The sequence below is a fragment of the Macrobrachium rosenbergii genome, chromosome 9 (assembly GCF_040412425.1).
Source record: "Macrobrachium rosenbergii isolate ZJJX-2024 chromosome 9, ASM4041242v1, whole genome shotgun sequence".
In the NCBI taxonomy this organism is placed as follows: Eukaryota; Metazoa; Arthropoda; class Malacostraca; order Decapoda; family Palaemonidae; genus Macrobrachium; species Macrobrachium rosenbergii.
The window spans coordinates 36,799,570-36,821,432 of record NC_089749.1 but is presented as its reverse complement, the minus strand read 5'-3'; the positions used below and the strand labels follow the sequence as shown (position 1 = coordinate 36,821,432).

Genomic DNA, 21,863 nt, shown 5'->3' with positions numbered 1-21,863 from the left:
ACTCACTTCGACTCCTTTGGAAGTTGGTCAAGATTTCTAACCTTGGAAACAAAACAAAAAATTTCGGCCCTAAAGTCCAAAATCTACTTATTAAACAGACATTCAATGACAGAAATGTAATTCAGACGAATAAAAGAAACAACATGGCTTATAGAAACCACAACATAAAAGAAAAGACGTGGCTTATAGAAGCCACAACATAAAAGAAAAGACGTGGCTTATAGAAGCCACAACAGAAAGCCAATCCGGAGACTGTATAAAAAGTATATTGATAATATAAATGTAAAAATAAAAAAAATACAATACTATGAACAGCATTTAGGGGTACCATTGTACTTCCTGGAAATGATAACAAACCAGTAGAGAAGAATATGCTGTTGGACACTCATAAAAAGAGATATCCCAAAGTCCAAGTTGTTCCAACATAATATATAAACCGTCAGTCCTTTGCATTAGGAATGACTTTCAGCGGAGCTGGAAATGGCTGTTGAACTTTCGAACAAGGTGGTTAGGCAGTTAACTACCATCTGGGATGCAGGAGTACCACCTGCCTGGATGTAAACATTCCAATTTGCTTTCAGCCATCATGCGCTGCAGACGTGTTTCTCGCTCTCAGCCCTGACTGCTGTTGAGATTTTTCTTGTTTTTTAGTTGATAATGAATGTTGATAAGCCCCGTAAGAGCTCCTTTTCCCAGTGTGTATGTCCTGGGGTAGGAGGGAAGAAGTGCAGTAGCTTCCTCTTGCGTACAGGTAGTGCTCGAGTTACGATAATTCGCCTTACGATAATTTGATTTTGCGATGGGGTTAGCAATTAATACTGATACGACAATATTTATAAAATATTTTTCAATTTTGTGCGGGCGCAGGCAGCAGCGCACAATCAGGCAGCGAGAGAGACCAAATTACAACAGACCAACTTCTTTTCCTCCTTCTCTTTATTCCATCTTCTAGTTAAAAAACTAAAAGAGAATGATGAAAGTATTGTTAGTAACGTCGTACTTTTGCGTAAATGCATACAGCCACAAACAATTGAACGAGAAACTGTTGTTTTGCTAATAACCAAATTGGATAACAACTGTTTTGCTTGTATTTCAACCATCGTACGGTAATAAACAATTACCGTAGTTATGTTACAATTGACGTTAGGTACAGTAGGACTGATATATTTTTACATGTCACCCTTATTCGCTTTGGAGAAAAGATCGGCAAGGAAATGTACTGCTAAACTTAAGCTGCAAGTTGTAGCTGAAGCTGAGAAAACTAATGTTCAAGCTGCTAATGACTATAAATTATGCATTGGCAACTGGGATGAAACTCGACGTAAATAAAATTGGAGAGAAAGTATTTTAATCAAAACTACTGGGCATGAAAGAACACATATTACTGCTGTTTTCACGCTGATAAAAGATAAATAAGTAAAGCTCGTATTATGATGAAATCAAGAGAAAATGATGAAAGGAATTTTGCTTTTTTTTTTACACGAAACAAACATGCCCCCAAACAGCCAGCTGCCAATGTCATCTATCAATGAAAAAAATAGCTAAACTTCACAACAGGATGTATTTAAGTTATATTTTGACTTAAAAACACTTCGTATAGGGGCATTCTGTGTTAACCAAAATTTTTTTAAATTAACACCCTCATCTCTCATCTTGATAAAATTTGGTGTATAGGGAAATCATAGGCCTTGTATCAATTTCTGAAATTTTTAGACCAATCCGACAAACGGTTCAAAAGATATGACCTCGGGAAATTTGAGGTCACGTGTGAGGTCACATATTTTCACCGACCCATAACTTCGTTAATAATGATCAGAATTGCATATGTATTTAGAATCAGAAAGAGCCAAGGAATTCAAGTATACAGGTTTGAAAACTTTAGGTTGAAAAATAAAAAGGTTATACAAAAAACAAAATTTGAGGTCACAATTTTATCTCCGGGGTATCAAATGAGAAATTTTTTTTATAGATGTACAAAGTGAAGGAAAGGGCATTAGCTATTAGAATCAGCAAAAAAAAAGTTTGTGTATGTAAGTATTTTTCATGAAACTAACCTATAAGTGAACACCATATTCAGTTCTACCTATTTTTCCACACTTAAGCTCATATTTTGACATACAGTATAGGTTTTTTTATATATAGATATAAAAACAGACAGGGTTCTTAGCTATGAGGAACAATCATAAAAATGTTTGGTAATGTTTGTACTTTTTGTGTAACTAAGTTACAAGTGAAATCATTGTTGGTACGGTACTTTTCATGTCACTTAAGTAAACACCAAATTTACAAATTGCTTATATATTCCAGGAATTGTAATATGTTAGTCCTTAGATATAAATCTGAGCTTGGCAAACACCAAGAATATAAGAAATAAAACTTATATTACTGCTAATCTGCACTGGAAATAAGTTATAACAAAGAACAACACCTACTTTATGGATTCATGTGCTAGCCAACACAAGTTTTGCATTTGCAATGCGTTTATTAACTTCTTTTTTTGGAAAAATGTATTGAATTCTGCTGCCTCCTCTTAGGCTAGGACAACTCATTACAGTTAATATATGATGCCCTGGCACAGCACATGAATCTTTGTTTGATGGATAATAATATGCACTTGCTCCAAATGACCCAGAAGGGTGTAGAAAGTTCACTGTGGAATCATCAAACTCTTGACAGTTTCCCCCCCCAATTCCATACCAAACTTCCTTGTTGTAAATGCTCTCTGTCCAGCTGGAATGTTCAGGTATTACCTGAAAGGGACCAGAAGTTCAAGACCATCCATACCCTTAGGGTGTTATGACAAGAGCTCGTCTCGTCCTCTAATTAGATTGTCTTGTCCTGTATCCTAATGAACTTTATTTTCATAAACACTCAGATTTAGGAGAGCATTTTCCTCATTAAGTGAAAGCTAAAGATGTCAGAACGGTTTCTACCTCATTAGCTTTCAGGCAGTACTTGTCCCTTACGTCCGTTGTCCTTCTGGAAGTGTAATCGATCTTTGCTTCTCACTGTTTTCGTGAAGTGAAGCTGTGTTAAAATTTGGCAGTACCTTGTGTTTATTAGTAACTGGCATGGTATCGTGGAAGGAAGCATAGGATTTTCTCTTACTATCTATTCACCTTGTAGTAAGGTGCCAAGTTTTAGGGAGCTGAGGGGGTACAAGGTACCTGGAGCACCCACCACTCTCAGTGGATGGGTTGTGGTTTTTATTTCAGTGTAGGTGACAGTGTCATATGGTTGTTTTTATTGCGGTACTGTACCCAGGGCAAGGGTGCTTGTTTTTATTTTTAATGCTTTGGCAGCCCTCGGAGTACTCTGCAGCTCGGCTGCAAAGCTCCCACTGAAGTAGAGGCGACCCTCGGATTTACTTCTGCGCCACTGCAGGTCAAGTTGAGCACCAACCAGAGGCAGTTTCTGCCTCAGGCTTTCTTAACTAGCAAGGGCTGACAAGCATTGTATTCAATGCTAGCAACTTTTCTATTTCTAATTCATTACATGACTTAATGTTTTAGAATAAAATATGTCCATGTATCCCACCTCGTGTCAGTGTGGAATGTTTTAGAATAAAATATGTCCGTGTATCCCACCTTCTGTCAGTGTGGGACTCAGCTTTGTAATTACTTGGTAAGTTACTTATATAAAAATGACATTTTTATAATAAAGTTTTATATAAACTTTCCAAATAATTACATGATTGGAACCCTCCCTCCTCCCCCCTGATGGACATAAGCATAAACAAAATGAGGTTATCTGCTAAGTCGTTCCTGGTATTGCCGTTAGTGGGTGGTACTGGTCACCTGCACTAAACAATCAAAGCGTTGCCGCGAATTTTTAATTTAGGTTGTCGCACTACTTGGAAACTATAGCTATGTAATTACTTGGTAAATATAAATAAAACTTTGTTTTTTATAAAAATGTCATTTTAGGTACTTACCCTCCATCATTGAGATCCCTCCCTCCTCCCCTCTTAATAGATTAAGAGGCAGCTGATGAACCTAAACATTCACTGTCTTAACCCCTCCCCCTAAAGGGTGGGGGAGTAACTATTGGGAGCATTTTACTTGTTAACGATTTGGCAAGTACCTAAAAAATTGATTTTATCACAAAAATCACTATTTTTCCTAACATACAAACCTGAAGTTTGTAACATAGAGGCCCACCTCAGCTACCCCTCTCATCTGGCGCCTGGACCGAAAGGCAAAGTGGAATGTAGACTGACAGATGGGTGGGGCTTCCCCCTGCCTGTGGATTGTTAACGACCTTGTCAGTACAGTAAGTATTTAATGGCCATTCTAGCTTGCAAGCTTGGCGTTAATATAAAGAACTTCAGGTATGTATATCAGAAAAAATGCAAATTACTTTTAAAATTTGCTATTTTATCATGAAAATTTTCATAATAGTAGTTATGTGAATAGTGTATAGCGGAATTGGTACTACCTACTTCAGCATCTTGATGACATTTAGTAATAGGTAAAGTAAGTGGGTATCACTTCAGAATCTTCATTCATTATTGTGTCAACCAGTGTTATGATTTAATTTGAAGGTTGAGTAGTTATTACTTGATTTTTGTTGATCATTATGTATTTTGTTTCAGGTTTGTTTTGATTGCAATGCCAAAAATCCAACTTGGGCCTCTCTAACATATGGAGTATTCATCTGCATTGACTGCTCAGCTGTCCATCGTAGTTTAGGCGTTCACTTAACATTCGTTCGCTCAACTCAGCTTGATACAAACTGGACATGGCTACAGCTTCGCAATATGCAGCTTGGTGGCAACACCAATGCGGTGAATATATTTTATTATTGCTGTTGTATTTAGGTTATATTGCTGATGTATTAAGGTTACATTATGAGAGATTAGCATCACTGTATTTTGATGATGAAATTCCTAAAATATTACAAAAGAACTTCAGTTATTCAATATCTTTCATACTAAACTTGTGCTGAATTATAATAAACTGAATAATTGAGTCCTGTTGAATTATAAAAAAACTCCAAATAATCGAGTCACCAACCCTCTATAGTATGTAACATGTTTTATTGGTCAACTATAAGCAGTTTATATCAGTAAATAAGACTGCCATTTCTACTAGTATTGCAGTCAAAGAGTATTCCTTTTAAAGTGCCAAACCATATACTGTAATCATATAACTTAAAGGACCTTGTAAGTCTTGAGGAATATTGCCTGTATGTTACACGTTGACATACCCTTGCATTTCCTAACGTGGTTTTGTTGGTTAACCATAAAAGAACGACAGTATGTAGGTAGATATCACTGCAGTTGCTACTAATACTACAGCCAGAGTATTGTATTTACTTATTTAAATTTGTGAACATACAAACCCACAACTCAGTCATATAATGCAATATTCCTGAAAAAATATTTTGCTATTTACTCATATGGAGACTGAGGCTATACCTGGTACAGATCTGGAGCAGGGTACTTTGGGCTTGGATCAACTGCTTTTAGGGCCTCTGAATCAGCAGTCTGTTAAGTGCTTAGACTCATTGGGCTTCAAGGGCTCATTCATAAGCATGAATCTCAATGTCAGATTCATCGAGCTCAGATAGATGAGAATAAACACTGTGGTGTTTGGGCGATGAAGTTAGCTCAAGGGTTGCAGGCAGTGAGGGAGAGAAAGCCTGATAAGGAGAAAGAGGCTGTTTGCATCTCCCTTAAATAGGCCTTGAAGGATGTGCTGTTTTCTTAGCCTGGGATAATACAGGGTACTGCTTGACTTTGTTAAAATGAGAAAAATCCTTTAATATAAATAACTATATTGAAATCTTACATACCTCTTTATCAGTCCTCCATGTTGGTTATAGCCCTTCAAGTTAAGTACACCTTAGTTTAACCACACCACTGAGCTGATTAACAGCTCTTCTAGGGCTGGCCCGAAGGATTAGATTTATTTTACGTAGCTAAGAACCAGTTGGTTACCTAGCAACAGGACCTAAAGTTTATTGTGGAATCCGAACCACATTATAGTTAGAAATGAATTTCTATCACCAGAAATAAATTCTTCTTATTCTTCATTGGCCGGTTGGAGATTCGAATTCGCGGCCAGCAGAGTGCTAGCTGAGAACGGAACCCACTTGCTCAAAGAAGAACTTGGTTATAGCCCTTCCTCCTAATCTGTTCTTCAGGGATCCTAACCTCTTGTCGTTGGATGAGGGCCTTTAGAGAGCAACAACTTCGTATAAATCATAATGGTCCTAAGTAGTTGCTTCAGGCTAAATTTTTTAAGTAAATCTTACCTCTCAATTATATAGCTTTTACTTCCACCCCAGCAGTAGGTAGACAAGTTAAAAAAAAAAATGAAAACACTTGGTTTTCTATGCATATCTGTTTCTATCCATCTACAGGCAGTCCCCGGTTATCGGCGAGGTTCCGTTTCTGAGGGTGTGATGACAACCGAAAATTGCTGCTAACCGATTTTCGGAGCTTTTTCGGCAATTTTCGGGGCTTATCGACGCCGAAAAACGCCGATTTTCGGATATCGGCACCTCTGTTGGGTATGTATTGGTGCCAATACCCAATTATCGGCTCCAATAAGCGGAAATCGGTGATTTTCGGTGCTAGACAAGCGCCATAAAACTGGATTGCCGTTAACCGAGCCCGCCATTAACCAGGAACTGCCTTCACAGGCAGTCCCTGGTTAACGGCGGGGGTTCCATCCCTGGCCGAGGGCCTCCAACTGAAAATTGGCGCTAACCGAAAATTGACAATAATAGCGCCTAAAACCATGCTTAACAAGGCACCGTTAACTGGAGATCGGCACCGAAATCCCCACTTAAAGGCACTGTTAACCGGAGATCGCTGCTGAAATCCCCACTTAAACGGTGCCGCTAAATGGAGATACCAATTATCTGGCTAACAACGTTGCTAGCCAAGCGCTGTAACACTGAAACACCGTTAACTGCCTGCACTTCCCCCACCCCCAACCAGGGGAAGGATAGGTACAAACTGTAGCCGGTCAGTCGACTTCTGTCGGCCAGTTCAGTAGAAGATTGTTAGAGAGTTATTGGTGCTCAGTTTTCTGTTGACGAATTGGTATGTAAATTTACTTGAACTTTCTCTTGGATATGAATGGTAATGATAGAATAAGGACCTGTAAGGTAAGAGGTTGCCGTACTAGGCTTTATTCTAGTTCTAGTGATCCTCATGATCTGTGAAATGTCAAGGAAAAGAGTGTACAGTAAACCCCCGGTATTCACGGGGGACAGGTACCACAACTCCCCGTGAATAGCTAAAATCCGCAAATAGCCTACTGGACGCCCCCAAAAAATGCTTATAACTGCATATTTAAACAGGTCAGACACCAAAGACCACCTGTAAAAACATTTATAACTGCCTATTTAATGGTTCAGACACCAAGTGTATACCTTAAACTATCACCTTACACCAAATATACCTTAAGCTGTCATCCTAAACACTTTAGTATCATTTCAGAGTCATCTTACATTGTCACCCTTAAAAATATATGGCTTACAGCTAAGTGTGAAAGCTAAACTCAAGTCCCCCCTACATTCAGTCAGAGCCATTTTGTCTCAGAGTATTGAGGTTGTCCCATTTTCTTTTTACAGAACAGGGGAAACACTAGAATTCACAAGTTCAGTAAAGTAGAGTGTATGATATGCTGTGTTTACTTTAATATTAATTTCTGAAAATTAGTAAATCATGTTTTTATCATAAAAAATATATTTAGTCATGAAAATATCAAAATACACCAATTAGTGAATATTTTTCAACAAAAAGTCTACAAATTGCTGAATTTTTTGCCGATAATTTTGGGGATAAGTTCCACAGAAGAAGCCGCGAATAGCAGGGGTTGACTGTAATGTGAATGATCGTTGTCAAGTTTGTGAATGTTGGTCAAATGAATTTATGGTAAAATTGGTAAAACATCATAAATGAACAGAGGCTGATTGTCTGAAAAGGCAGCTAAAAAAGCAGGAGGTTAAGTCGCCTAAGGCTAATGCTAAGGGAGTGCATGGTTTGTCCCCTTCCCCCACTAGTAACTTGGTTAGGACCTCCTCTTCTCTTTGTTCTGTTACTCCTACTAGAGCTTCCCAATCAATTCAGGACGCAAGATTTGATCGAATTGAGTCGGATATTAAGGGTTTAAAGGGCTTGATAAATCAGTTAGCCAAAGTTTCGCTGAATATTTTATCAGTTTTGCCCTCCCTGGGGTCTCGGTTGGTTTTGGGTAATTCCCCTGTGTTAGAGGAGGGATCTGTGCCCCCACTCCTGGATAGTCATGTCTTTGGCATATCCTGTCTTGCTCCCTCACCACCTGGAGCAACAGGGAACTGGGATATGTCAGGGAACGGTGTGGATCTGTTCCCATTGTCCCCTTCCTCTGGTCGGCCTGACAGCAGTGCAGGGGTCAGACTTCACTCTTGTTCTTCTAGATGTCTGTCTCCTGCATGTGCTTCCCATGTGGATTTTGCCTGCTCATGCATCTCCTATGTGACTATCGCCCATACCGATAGTGTCTGCACTACTTTCGGCTATATAGCATTCAACAGCACATCCTTCACCTATGTGGCCAGTACCTGCACATCGTTCGGCTTTACGGCTTTTGCCTGTGTGCCCAGTGCCTAGCACTAATCATTCTCGTTCTATTAATCTTTGCTCTCGATCTCCCTTGCGTCACGTTCCAGTGACGTCTTGCACGGTCTCTCAGAGAGACTTTGGTTGTGCTTCAGGTTCTGAGACTTGGACTGGCAGTGATGTTTCTCAGTTTTCACTTATGGATCCTTCTTCTCTGCTTAGAAAAAGTATACCTTAGTTTAACCAGACCACTGAGCTGATTAACAGCTTTCCTAGGGCTGGCCCGAAGGATTAGATTTATTTTACGTGGCTGAGAACCAATTGGTTACCTAGCAATGGGACCTACAACTTATTGTGGAATCTGAACCACATTATAACGAGAAGTGAATTTCTATCACCAGAAATAAATTCTTCTAATTCTTCATTGGCCAGTCGGAGAATCGAACGCAGGACCAGCAGAGTGCTAGCTGAGAATGATATCCACCTATCCAATGAGGAACTTCTCCGCTTAGAGATCCTCCGGCTAAGCAGGCTCGTGTTTTACCTCCTCCTCCAATTACAAAAGTTGTGGCCCGTAATCAAGTGATTGCCGTTTTCATGTGTAGCGCAGGAATTGGCTCGATGTCACGAGTTGCTTCCTCTTCAGAACTTAGATTCGTTCATTGAACCGGAAGTGTTTCACAACCAAGACCTATGCCTTTCGAGTCAGAGAAAGCTGTTTCATTGGCGGCAGGTAACGAGGACTTGCTACCTAGGAGAGAAGTTTTTGGAGAGTTAGCTTTGAATCAACCTACTGCTACTTTCCCACCTTTGCTAGTGGAGGTCGTGGCCTCGGTTGCGAAAGATATTGTCGGCCCAGACTCAGTGGTCAAGCCACCACCTTCTTCCTCACTGTCGGAGGTACAGCTTGCCGGGTCTTCTATGGTTAATGTAATGGGCTTTGATGCGGAACCTAATGAAGAGACGGACACAGCTGCTGCTTTTATGAAATTATTGGTTTTATGTAAGGAGAAATTCCTAAATTAATTTGCAGAAGTGAATAAGCGTGACATTTTTCATGCAGGAAGGAAAATTTGGCCATCCTTTTTTTCCTTCTTTTGTACCTCAGTTCACCAAGGCTGTTTTAGGTAGGGGTAAGGCTGTTGGTCATATCTTGGACCAGAAAACCTCATCCAAAAACGCTTCCCCTTTTCTGCTGATGTATATGGGTAAATGGAGAGCTAATTCTTACTCTACTGGCCTTCTTCCTAGTCTTAAGGTAGCTTCAGGGAAGGATTCGGCTTTCTTCTCTCTCTTAGACCTGTTGAAAAAGAGAATGGTCAATAAAGGGAAGGTAATGTTTTCTCAAGCGTAATTGAATTCGCTTATCAAAGCTGTTTAGAACCTTGGAGATCCTCGCATTCATGGATATGTTTATGGGAGTGATTGATGGTTGTGTCTGTCAGCTTTCTTCCTTGGTCACTTAGAACTCTGCTGCAGGCAAGGAAGTTTTGGATTTTATTGGCTGTTTAGATGGAGCAGTGATGGATGCGGCGGGCGAGAGTGCCCACTTTTACACCAATTTGATTCTTAAAAAATGGAAACAGTTGTGGTCTTGTCTTGCCCCAAGTCTGTGACAGGTTCACAGAAAGCTGCTGTCCTTTTTCAACCTCAGTTGGATAAAATCTTGAGTTCTGAAGCTTTATCATCCATCGCACAGGAAGTAGAGAAGACGGAAACACAGTCCTTGATAGTTACGGCTCAGATGCCCAAGCTTTCTTCTCCTCGCCGTAGGCCCTGTACTTCAACAGGAGTTTCTCGTTTCAGACAGAATTCAGTTCCTAGACCTTATAGATCTAAGGACACCTTTCGAGGATCCTCCAGAGGGTCTGGTAAATCATTTAAGGGACCTGTTGAGTCATGGGAATGAAGTTTCCGGTCCTCAGTTGCCAGTAGGAGGAAGGCTTTCCCAATTTTGGGAAGTATGGAAAGATCTTGGCATGGATCCCTTGGTTGTGGGGGTGTTAAGGGAGGGTTACTCAATTCCTTATGTAAGATCTCCACTGTCAGATTCTCCAGTGACTCTCTCTCTCCATATCTCTGCAATCAGGTGAAGTGGCAAATCCTTCAGTGGAAATCCTGAAACTTCTAGAGAAAGAGGCAATAGAAGTTGTGGAGTCAGGCCCTGGTTTCCACAATCGCCTTTTTCTAGTCCCCAAAACCATGGGGGATGGAGACCTGTTCTGGATGTTTCCAGATTAAGTGCCTTTGTAAAGCTGATGAAGTTCTCCATGGAGTCAGTGAGCTCAGTTCTAGTGTCCATTCAGAGAATGGACTGGATGGTATCAGTAGATATGCAGGATGCATATTTCACATTCCCATCAAGATGGAGTGCAGGAAGTACCTGAGATTTGTTTTTGGGAACAAAGTTTTTCAATTCAGGCTATGTGTTTTGGCCTAAGCCCAGCTCTACAAGTTTTCACAAAGGTTTTGCCTCCTTTTGTTGGGCATAAAGATGGTCCTCTACTTGGAGGATTGGCTGATTCTGGCTCCCACATTGGAGGGCGTTCTGAGAGCAAGAGAAATGATTTTGAGTCTAACTCAGTTGTTGGGGATTGTCATAAATTTCTCAGTCGACCCTGTCTCCTTAATAGGAGATTGGAGATCAATGATGTGAATTTCAAGGTTTTCCTTACAATGAAACATGTAGACCCTTTGCTGTCAACTCTTGAAGAACTTCAAAGCTTCACACCTGTTCCTGTGAAGAAGTGGTTGTCCCTGTTGGGGCACTTGTCTTCATTGGAGAAACTTGTACCAGGGCAAGGGTAAGAAAGAGGCCTCTTGGGATCAGAGATCTGGAAGAAACTTTCCGGTGGTGGAGAGACAAACCTCATCTCTGGCAAGGAGTGTCGCTGGATCTCACAAACCCAGACCTGTCGTTGTATAAAGACGCATCAGACAAAAGCTGGGGAGTTATTGCAGGCACAAAGCAGCTGTCAGGTCTGCGACTCAAGAGGAACAGCAGCTGCATATAATCTTTTGGAACTGCTGGCAATATAGGCTGTAGGAGCTGAAGGACCTGGTATGCAATCAAACGGTTGCAGGCTTTTCAGACAACACCACATCTCTGGCATACCTGAAGCACCAAGGGGGGACAAAGTCAAGAGTCTTTTTTTCAATTGACAGATCAGATCCTCTTACGGTCAGAGAGCAAGAACATCTTATTGCCTCAGTTTGTTCCTGGGAGGATGAACGTTTTAGCAGATATTCTAAGTCGCAGGGATCAAGTAATAGTGACAGAGTGGGCCTTAATCTGGAGGTATGCAACAAGTTGTGGAAGCTGTGGGGGTCCCCCTTCATAGACCTGTTTGCAACCCGGTGGAATCATTGTCTGCCGGTGTTTTGTTCACCCGTTCGAGATCCTCTGGCTTGGGCGGTAGATGCAATGTTATTAGACTGGTCAGTTGTAGACTTATGTTTTTCCCCCTTTTGCTACGATCCAAAAAGCCATCAGCAAGTTAGGCAATTCTATCAGTTGTCACATGACCTTGATTACCCCTTGGTGGCGAAGGACGGTCTGGTTTCCAGACTTGCTTCATTGGTTAATAGATCTGCCCAGAATTCTTGTCAGGAGGAATCTCCTGGAGAACCAAGGGAGGAAAGGTATCATTGCAAACCCCACATGCTGCAACTGACCGGTTGGAGACTGTCCACTGTCTCTGTGAGCTCGAGGCTTCTCAAAATCTTGTAGGTAGGCCATTGGAGGGATTCCACAGATTGGATCTACCAACTTCAATGGTCTGTGTATAGATCCTGGTGTCAAGGTAAAGGGTTTTCCTGCACCTGTACCTCTATAAACATCATCATGAAGTTTCTGGTATTTCTCAGATATGAGGAAAAGTTCTCAGTAGCAGCCATTAAAGGCTATGGGGCCATGTTGGCTTCTGTTCTTAGGCATGTAGGCCTTCATGTGTGTGAGGACAAAGGAGGTTCTCAGGTGTCTGGTTCCCCTCTATCGTAGAACCTAGATGCTCTAAGGTTTCTATTGTTACCACCATTTGAACCTTTGGAACAGGCCTCATCGAGAGAACTTTCAGTAAAAACTCTTTTCTTGGTGGTCTTAGCTACAGCTAAGAGGGTGAGTGAAATACAAGCTTTGTCTTTAGGATAGGTTTTGCTGAGGACAAGGCAGTTCTTTCCTTTCTGCCTTTGTTTTGGGCAAAAAATTATTTTTGGGCCAAATCCTTGCCTAGAACAGTGTCCGTATCTAGTTGGGAATCTTTGGTTCCCAATGAGATAGATTCCCTTTTATGTCCTGTGAGGGCTTTAAGGATTTATCTGAATCGCACTTAAGACATCAGGGCTAATGTAAAGAACCTCTTCTGTAGTGTCTGGAAGCCAGACCTTTCAATGGGTAAAAATGCAATGTCCTTTTATATTAGGTCCTTGGTGAAGGACTGTCATGCAAAATTGGATCCTGATGTATTGTCTACCTTGAAGGTAAAGCCACATGACATTCGAGTGGTGGCTACGTCTTTCAATTTTTGGCAAAACTTATCCTTAGAGAAAGTTATTGAGGCTGCCTAATGGCATTGCAATTCTGTTTTTGCCATGCATTGTCTTCGTGATGTAGAAATTCAGTAAGATTTTTGTAGAGCATTAGCTCCTCTCTCTTGTGCAGAGGATGTGTCCTGAATCGATCGGTAGCTTTTCTGTCTGCAGTTTTTACCTTCATCTGTGTTTGTTGGGAAGCTTGGAGGTACTCATGGTTGAGTATAGGAAGTGTACCTTCATGTCTGTAGGTACTACTGTAGTTGCATATCCATCATTGGCTCTGCTGGGTTTTGGTACATTAATCCTGCTCTCCTTTCTGCTGAAGGGGCCATCCTCCAAAGAGACTTCAGATATCTTCATGATGAGGTTCTCATACCTGAGTGACCATCCTCTCAAGGCGGCAGTAATAGCCGGCGGATTGGTTTCACTAGGTAAGCAAACACTTATTTGTACATATTTGTATTGTATTAAATAGCCTTTGAAGGGCCTGCTGATTTTCACTTTGCCATGTAGAGGTAAGGTTCATTTAAAAATAAATACATAATTTAAGATTTTTTTTAAATACTTACCTCTCCACTATATCAGTTGCCCTCCCTACCTCCCAACATGCAACTCTTCCCTCAAGCCACGGTCCAAGAAATATCGTCGGAGCTCCAGAAAAAGTCGACGCAGGATTTGTTAACCCAGTCAGCCAAATGCTCGAAGGACCTTCCTTCTTTCTCTACGAAGTTGACCCCTCCTTTGCAGCAGCAGCAGCAGCCCTTTCGGGACAACAAGACAAGATTCTACACTAGACCATGCTCCAATCTGCATGCAGACACCCAGCCAAAAAGGCTCCCTCAAAGCCTTCCTCTCATAAATGAGAATCCAGTCCTCCATGTGCCAGTAGGCTCAAGACTCCTACACTTTTGGGAGAAATGGGAAGCCACAGGAGTAGGCCAGTGGGTCTCGATAGTACTCAAAGAGGGGTACCCTGTCCCACTCAGGGAGAACCCTACCTTAATGTCAACGCCTATTGTATTGACAGCCTACTCGGTAGGCTCCGAGAGGTTTTTGCCGCTTGCTTAGGAGATGTCGGCTCTTCTCACGAAAAGAGCTGTAGAGCTGGTCGAAGATGCCAGCACTCCATCGTTCTACAACCGTCTTTTTGTGGTCTCCAAGTCATCCGGGGGATGGAGACCTGTCCTGGACATCAGCGTCCTGAATGTCTTTGTTCAGAAGACAAAATTCGAGATGGAAACAAACAAACAGTTCTCTCGTCCATCCAACAGGGGGATTGGATGGTGACCATCGATATGGAGGACGCCTACTTTCATATCCCAGTACACCAAGACAGCAGGAAGTACCTCAGATTTGTGTTCCAGAACAGAGTCTTCCAATTTCGAGCTCTGTTTTTCGGCCTCTCTACAGCTTCCCAAGTATTCACTCACTTTCTCACCCCTCTTGTGAATGGCTTCACCCCATGGGGGTGGGTACATCCCTCTATATAGACGACTGGCTCCTATCCTCTCCATCGAAGAAGCAGTGCACGGAGGACCTTCAGAAGACCTTTCTTCTGGCCAAAGATCTGGGATTACTCATCAGTGAGAAGAAATCGCAATTGTTTCCATCTCAAGTGATTCTTTATTATCAGGTTTTCCGTCCCCTAAAAGAGTACAATCGTGTCATTAAAGAGTCGGCAACTTCCTCGCTCTCAAGTCCTACTCAGCCAACAGTTGGATGAGCCTTTTGGGAACCCTTGCATCCATCGAGAAGTTCGTAAGCTTGGGGAGGCTTCATGTGAGGGTACAGTGAACCCCCATATTTGCAGGGGATGAGTAACCCCCCCCCCGCGAATAGCTAGAACCCTTCTAAAAACACTTAGAACCTTTCTAAAAACACTTAGAACTGCCTATTTTGATAGTTCAAACACTCAAAGAACTGCCTATTTTGGTAGTTCAAACACAAAAAAAATCTAAAAATGCTTATACAGGTATTATCCTACTTACAATGGTGTTAGGTTCCAAAAAAGCCCATCATTTGTTGGAAAAAATATATCTTGAATATAGCCTAGCCTACACTAGGGTATTCAGTACCATGTATACATATATGGTAGCCTAGCCTACACTATAAAGTATACTCTATACATACATATACTCTATACATACACAGTATAGTAATTATTAATATCAGCTAATTCTCGATGTTCATGCAGAGTGACTTATAATAATTCAATACAAAGAGAAATTGATTAACAAACAAGAATTAGCTTAGCCTACACTATGGTATATCGTATACTGTACATATACGGTAGCGTGGCCTACATTATACTTTACTCTATATTCACATATTATAAAAACATCAACATAACAATGAATATGCATCTTTTCCATGGCTCTTTCAAAATGTTATGCCTTAGTTCATTGTATCCAATAATTTTTTGTATATATTCTTTAATACTGTATATATTCTTATATTGCCTTTGTATTATAAATCGCGATCATAGCGATCAATGTTTTGGTTTGGAAATGTTTATGTGGGGTTTATTTAACTTTATTTAATCCTTCAGGCCAGCCCTAGGAGAGCTGTTAATCAGCTCAGTGGTCTGGTTAAACTAAGGTATACTTAATTGAAATTAAGATGCAGAAACTTCCATGGCCTAGAACTACATCAAATCCATATGAAAAAGACAATAATGTGGAAATAAAAATTGCTAAAATTAACTTCAGTAGTTAATTTCCACAGGAATTACAAATTCATGGTGAGAATAGGGAATTATGGCCATTTTTGCTCAAAATCTTTGTGAATCAATATTTTATCAAAAACTAAGTCTGTTTTACTTTTAGGTCGTGTCACTGTGTATACACCTGGAGAAAGTCCTTTGAGGTTTATTTTTCAGTGAAAATAAAATAGTCATTTTATCATTCGACAAAGCCTTATACACTAAAATACTTTCAGCGAGATGCTTTTCTGTCTGAAAGGTACTGGGCTTACACAACTTGCTGAACAGGCACCATAAACCACAGCAGTGTAAATTATGCTCTAAATTTAGACATACATTCAATATATTTCTTGGTGCAGAGCATGTGGAGTTTATGGGGATGAGGTTCATACCTCAAACTAGACCTGTGCCATTCATAAAGGCATAAGATATGAACTTGTCATAAATGGACCAAAGAATGTTTCCTACATGAATGGAGCTGCTGATGACAAGAATGAGCATGGCAGCAAAAGAAGTTAAATTGGAATGAAAGTACAGTAATAGGATACTTGAGCCATGGAAAAATTCCTTTTACAAAAGTTATGAAAACCTCCCAAATCTGTATTGAAGACTAAATGAAATCACATTCAGAAAGAAGCAGCAGTATAATTGAACCAAATCAATATGATACCTTGTCAGAAATGGAGGGGCAAAATGAAAGTGAACATCACTGAAGAGCTTACAGTAAACCATCAAAATAATGGTAAAGACCTGCAAGATGTAAACGGAGATAAAACAAGAAATGTATCTCCTCCATAAAAACGGAGATAAAACAAGAAATGTATCTCCCCCCTAAAAACGGAGATAAAACAAGAAATGTACCTCCCCCCTAAAAAGAAGCTGTAAAACATCAACATTGACAGTGAAGAAAGTCAGTCAGTCAGACGCAAAATGCACACATATTAAACCTCATACTAACATCAAAGAAAAAGTAGAGTAGAAATTCAACATCTTCCAATAAGTAGAATACCAACACAGAGAAAATACTATTGGAACCATAACAATACGGTATAACAAAAAATGCATTACAAAAGAGAGATACATATCAAGAGAATAAATTACTTAATCACCAGTCATTGGAACCACACTAAAACACCATCAAATCCAACTACAAAGAAAAGGCATGACCAAAACTGTATTCAGTGGTTTTTTTAACAAGAAAATTGCAGCTAAGTAAAAATTATGGTAATGGGAGAGGAGCAACTTTAATTCACATGAGAAGGCTTGCCTGTGCACACTCTATTTGATTTATTATTATTATGGACATAATCTAGACCGTCACATTAAAAGACAAAAATGCAAATTAAAAATGGAAAAAAGTGTTAAAAGTAATTGAAGTACAATCTGTTAATTGAAACATCTTGCTTTTCAACTTGCCAAAACCTAATCACAGAACACCTTCAGTAACTACAGTAAACCCCCCATATTCGCGTTCTCATGGTTCGTGGACTCACGCATTCGCGGGTTTCTCTGTGGAACATATCTAGCCATTTTTCATGGAAAATTCGCCCATTCGCGGTATTTTTCACTGAGAAATATTCACTAATTACTGTATTTTCATATAATTTTCATGAATAAATGCACTTTTTGTGATAAAACTATTAAATTACTCAGGTAAAAGCATTTTTACAGGGTTTTTCTTGGTTTAAGCTATCAAAATGGGCAGTTCTAAGTGCTTTTAGAGGGGTTTTAAGTATTCGCGGATTTTAGCTATTCACGGGGGGATGTGGTACGCATCCCCCGCGAATATGGGGGGTTCACTGTACATCATGCAGAGGAATGTTAATAGACTTAAAACTCAGTTACACTCAATATGACCTTAAAGAACGAAGTTCAGTTTGCTGTGTGCTTACAACATACTAGTTACAAAACTCCTTCAGTGGGAAATTATATTCTGGCATCTTCCTCAACCCAAGAAGAAAACAACCTAGGAACTGCAATATAGTGCACATAGCCAAAACAAGCAAGCTACAACAAATTAAATTTGATTTATACTGATTTTCAGACGTTGACTGTGAAGTTCTAAATTTCAAGCAGTATTGCTTTCACTATTAATAATTTATACAGTCAGAGTAATCCACACATTAGGCAAAGGAATATTCATGAAAAGCTGCTGATAATGAGGTTTTTTGAAGAATCAGTTAACTTATGATCCGGTTTCTACTACAGTATAATTATATTTGGACATGGATACAGTTTCTTTAAATTTTATGAAGTTGAAATGAGGGTCATCAGATGATGGTCATAACATTTAGCAAGAGATATTCATGGTTGATATTTGTAACCTATCTTTTCCACATACAGTATACTGTGCTTCAGGTTTCTTCATCTTTGGTTAGAACAAGGCTTCCCTTTTATTTTCTGATCCAAAAAGTTTTCATTTTGCTTTTTATGGCAGTAGTGTATCCATGGTGATTAAAAAATGTTTTCTTTCAGAGAACTTTCTTCCGTCAGCACAACTGCACTACTTCCGATGCTCAACAGAAATACAACTCCAGAGCAGCCCAATTGTACCGAGAAAAACTTAGCCAGATGTCTCAGCAGGCAATGAGGATTCATGGCACTAGGGTAAGGCTATTGCGTAAGTTATTGGTACCATGTTTCACTTAAGTATTCATTATTTTCTTGTTTTAAAAGGATCACAGAAAAATTGAAAGGCACTCTACCACAGCTTTGAATTATGAGTGAGAGAAATTTGAGAGTCCTTACTAATGATGGACAAGAGTCTTGAAAAGATGAGCAATAACCAAAAGTGTGCCTCAGAGTAGACATGAAAATATAAGTAAAATATAAGACTTTTTCACCCACTGTAGTGAATGTTGTCAAATATTTTATTATGGACTTTAGATAAACATTGAATTTAGACAAGCTGTATGTTAAGGAATCTGTTTCTTGAGGTATTTGAGGATGTTTCTTAAATATTTGAGGAAGTATTTAGAATTATTTATAAGCATAAGTAGAGCTGTGGTTATGCAAGTACCTGTAGAAGCTTTTTACTTAAGAGTTGTGGTGTATAGTTGGCTATGTGTATAGGCTACATTCCTGGATGCCATGAATGGGTCAAGTGTTATGTACATAGTAAGATTTTTCTTTGCATAATAAACTGGTATCACATCAAAACCATATAAAGGTAAGAATTGTCCATATGCTATAGTATGAAGGTTAATTTTTTGGGGCTGTGTAATTCCTCAAAGCTACTAGCTAGGGTTAATGTTTTTCACTAACACTCAAACAACCCTGCTTATGCTATGAATGTGGTGGTGATTGGCAGATGATGTTATGTTAGAGTTGGACACTGATTGAAGATGCAGTTAGCCAAGTACTTTATGTTCTAACAAGAAGTGTGGGTGAGGTCACAGTGTCAGAAAGTCAGAAATTGAGATTTTTGGGTATTGACTTGAAGGAACTCAGCCTGTATTAACTAATTTTATAGAAAAGGAATCTGTGTTGTTGGGGGAGGGGGTTATGACAGGTGATTTGAGGACTGTTATTTACTGCAAACTGCATTTCAGTTTTGCTAAAGTTTTTCAGGTAAAGACAGAAGTGTAATATTTTGAAACTATAAGTCTACTGTAGTATCTTTAAAATTTTATATGAAAATGCCATTAGCCACTAATTAAGATGATGGGATTGTGGCACCTAGTACATGTTCATTTTGCAATTGCAGTAAAGTGAATAGTATCCAGTTTAAAGCAGAAGGATTTACTTTTGAATACCTTGGATTGTTCTATTGTAAGCATCAGCCATTTTTTCCATAAATACAGTATGTGGTACATGATAACTTTATAGATCAGTAAGTGAAAACCAGCTTTTCTATAAATTTTTGTATTGCAAACAGAGTGAGAATATTTTAATGAATATGCACAGTGCATTGTAGCTAAATTTGCTCTTCCCATCATTATCTTATATACTTCAGCATTACTAGATTATTTACTTGCAAGTTAGAAAAGAACTCTTCTTTTTTTGCACTGAAGATGGAGTTAGACTACGATGAAGCTCAAAAAATGGCAAGTATGGTAGGACTGAGCAATTGGATACTTCCAGCTGCTACATCAACCTCGTCCTCTCAGGCTGATAAAAAGGTGACACTTGAGGGAAAAGTTTTAAAGCATTGTGCTGGCACCTTGTTTGAATTTTGATTAAAACAGTATCAAATAATACTGCTTTTGTACCTGGTTTGTAATCACTTATTTGTCACTTTTTACAAAGCGCTATTTTTTATTGTCCTGTGTGTGTTATTAGGTATGGAAGCCAATGGAATATAATAACCTCTTTCAAATGCCATATATTCCTCGTGTGGTGGGTGTTGTCTGACTACAGAAATAGGTGTGTATATTGCCACGGCTGAATATGCTTTTTCGTCTTCAGGTATTTTATATTTTTTTTTAATTGGCAAGATTATTGAGAAATTATTCGTGTATGTGTTGTAGGTGGAAGTATTGGCATTTTCATATGCTGATTGAAAGTATTAAATTGTAAGTTTTTGTTAGCATTGAAATCAATTCCATAGATTATATGTAGTATTTTAGAACTTAATATGTATAATGGAAATGGAAGAAAGAAATTTTTATATTAATGGGAAATTTTTTCTATTTAGGTTAGTTCATATTATGATTTGGGGATACTGCATTGGGTGCTTAGCGTAGTTAGTGATGTTGCTGAACCATACATCTTTTTGTCCTCTTCCAGTTCTCCGTTTCATCTATAACAAATCTTTTGGTACATTCATGTATCTAAAGATGGCTAGATCCTTTTTGCTGTTAAACTACTATTGAATTGTAGTGTGTGATTTGTGTAATATGCTATGTAGTGTTTTCAGGAACCGTAGTTTTGCCAGTTTATTTTTTGTTCCTTATTAAATTTACATTTTGCATTTAATCCCAGATACACTACTTTTTTATAGATAATTACATAAATTTAAAGGTGCTGTGCTTCTGGTAATTTGCACAATAATTACAAAGTTATTTTTTCAGGAATTAGTTCTATAAAGATGAGCTGTGATAAAAAATATAAAGCATCATTATTCAGTTAGTGTTTTTTAGGTAGGGAATGGGTTTCAAATGAATGGAATTGCAATTACAGTCACTACCCTACTTATGAACATTAATGGTACAAACATTCAGCAATACTTTGCCACCCATAAGTTAAAATTTTGGCCTGCGTGCCTATTTTTCTAGTAAGAATTTTTGCAAAGAACAGGAGGAAGAAGAAGAGCCTGTTCCTTTAACCCCTTCCCTGATTATCCCAAATATTCTTGTGATTAACCACCATGTATTCTTACAATCACAAGAATACTCATTCTTACTTGTAAAATATCCCGACTTATTTCTGTCTTCCCGATTTAATTCTTTCTTTGATGGATTCCCATTTTCTTTATTTCCTCTCCCCATAGGAAATGTTTAGTATGTATTTTTGTCAATAGGTGGTGGTATTCATTGTTTACTTTGTGAACTTCCAGTGTCAGATGCTGCTCTTGCAAAATTCTCTCAAGTTTATAACTTTCAAAGCTTGGAGAAAATGGTAAATTTTAAATATTGCATGAATCCAAATTTTATTTTTTTTTACCCTTCTAACACCCAGAGTAATTCTTTATAGTACTGCATGATTTAAAAATGCAGTGAAAATGATATAATCCATGACTCCCAAGTTAACTCAGGAATGTAAACATCAGTAAAAATTATGCACTACATACTGTATTAAAAACCAAATTGACAAACAACTCAAGATACGAATGGGTGTCTAGAGCGTAACTCATTCGTAAGTTGGGTAGTGACTGTAGTTCTTTTAATCTGGACCTCAGAAATACATATAATCCAAAGATGACTGTATGCAAGAAGCATTTCCCTAAATATGCATAATAAAAGGTGAATATATATCTCTTAATTGTTAAGGAAATATCCTTTGGCTGAGCAACTTTTGATATGAATTTTTTTTTTTACAGTTGTGACTTGTTTCAGAGGCATAGAGGGATTCATGAAAGAATATTTTTGGGCATTTTCTCCATTTATTTTCCATGTGATTTAGTTTGATTTT

At 38.9% G+C, this 21,863-nt stretch overlaps 1 protein-coding gene across 17 annotated transcripts in view; it reads left to right on the top strand.

Annotated features, from left to right (window-relative positions):
- ArfGAP3 (ADP-ribosylation factor GTPase activating protein 3) overlaps positions 1 to 21,863 on the top strand; it is a 199,223-nt gene that overhangs the window by 10,056 nt on the left and 167,304 nt on the right. For 11 of the 17 annotated variants that reach the window (XR_010854067.1, XR_010854066.1, XM_067108896.1 and 8 more), the window contains exons 2-4: positions 4,595 to 4,786; positions 18,267 to 18,398; positions 19,805 to 19,912. Coding sequence is in view for 14 of the 17 variants with exons in the window: in XM_067108896.1 (XP_066964997.1) it covers positions 4,595 to 4,786; positions 18,267 to 18,398; positions 19,805 to 19,912 (432 nt within the window). In the remaining 3 variants the exon portion in view is untranslated. The remainder of the gene's footprint in view (positions 1 to 4,594; positions 4,787 to 18,266; positions 18,399 to 19,804; positions 19,913 to 21,863) is intronic. The other 6 variants (XR_010854068.1, XM_067108902.1, XM_067108907.1 and 3 more) reach the window with 1 other exon arrangement.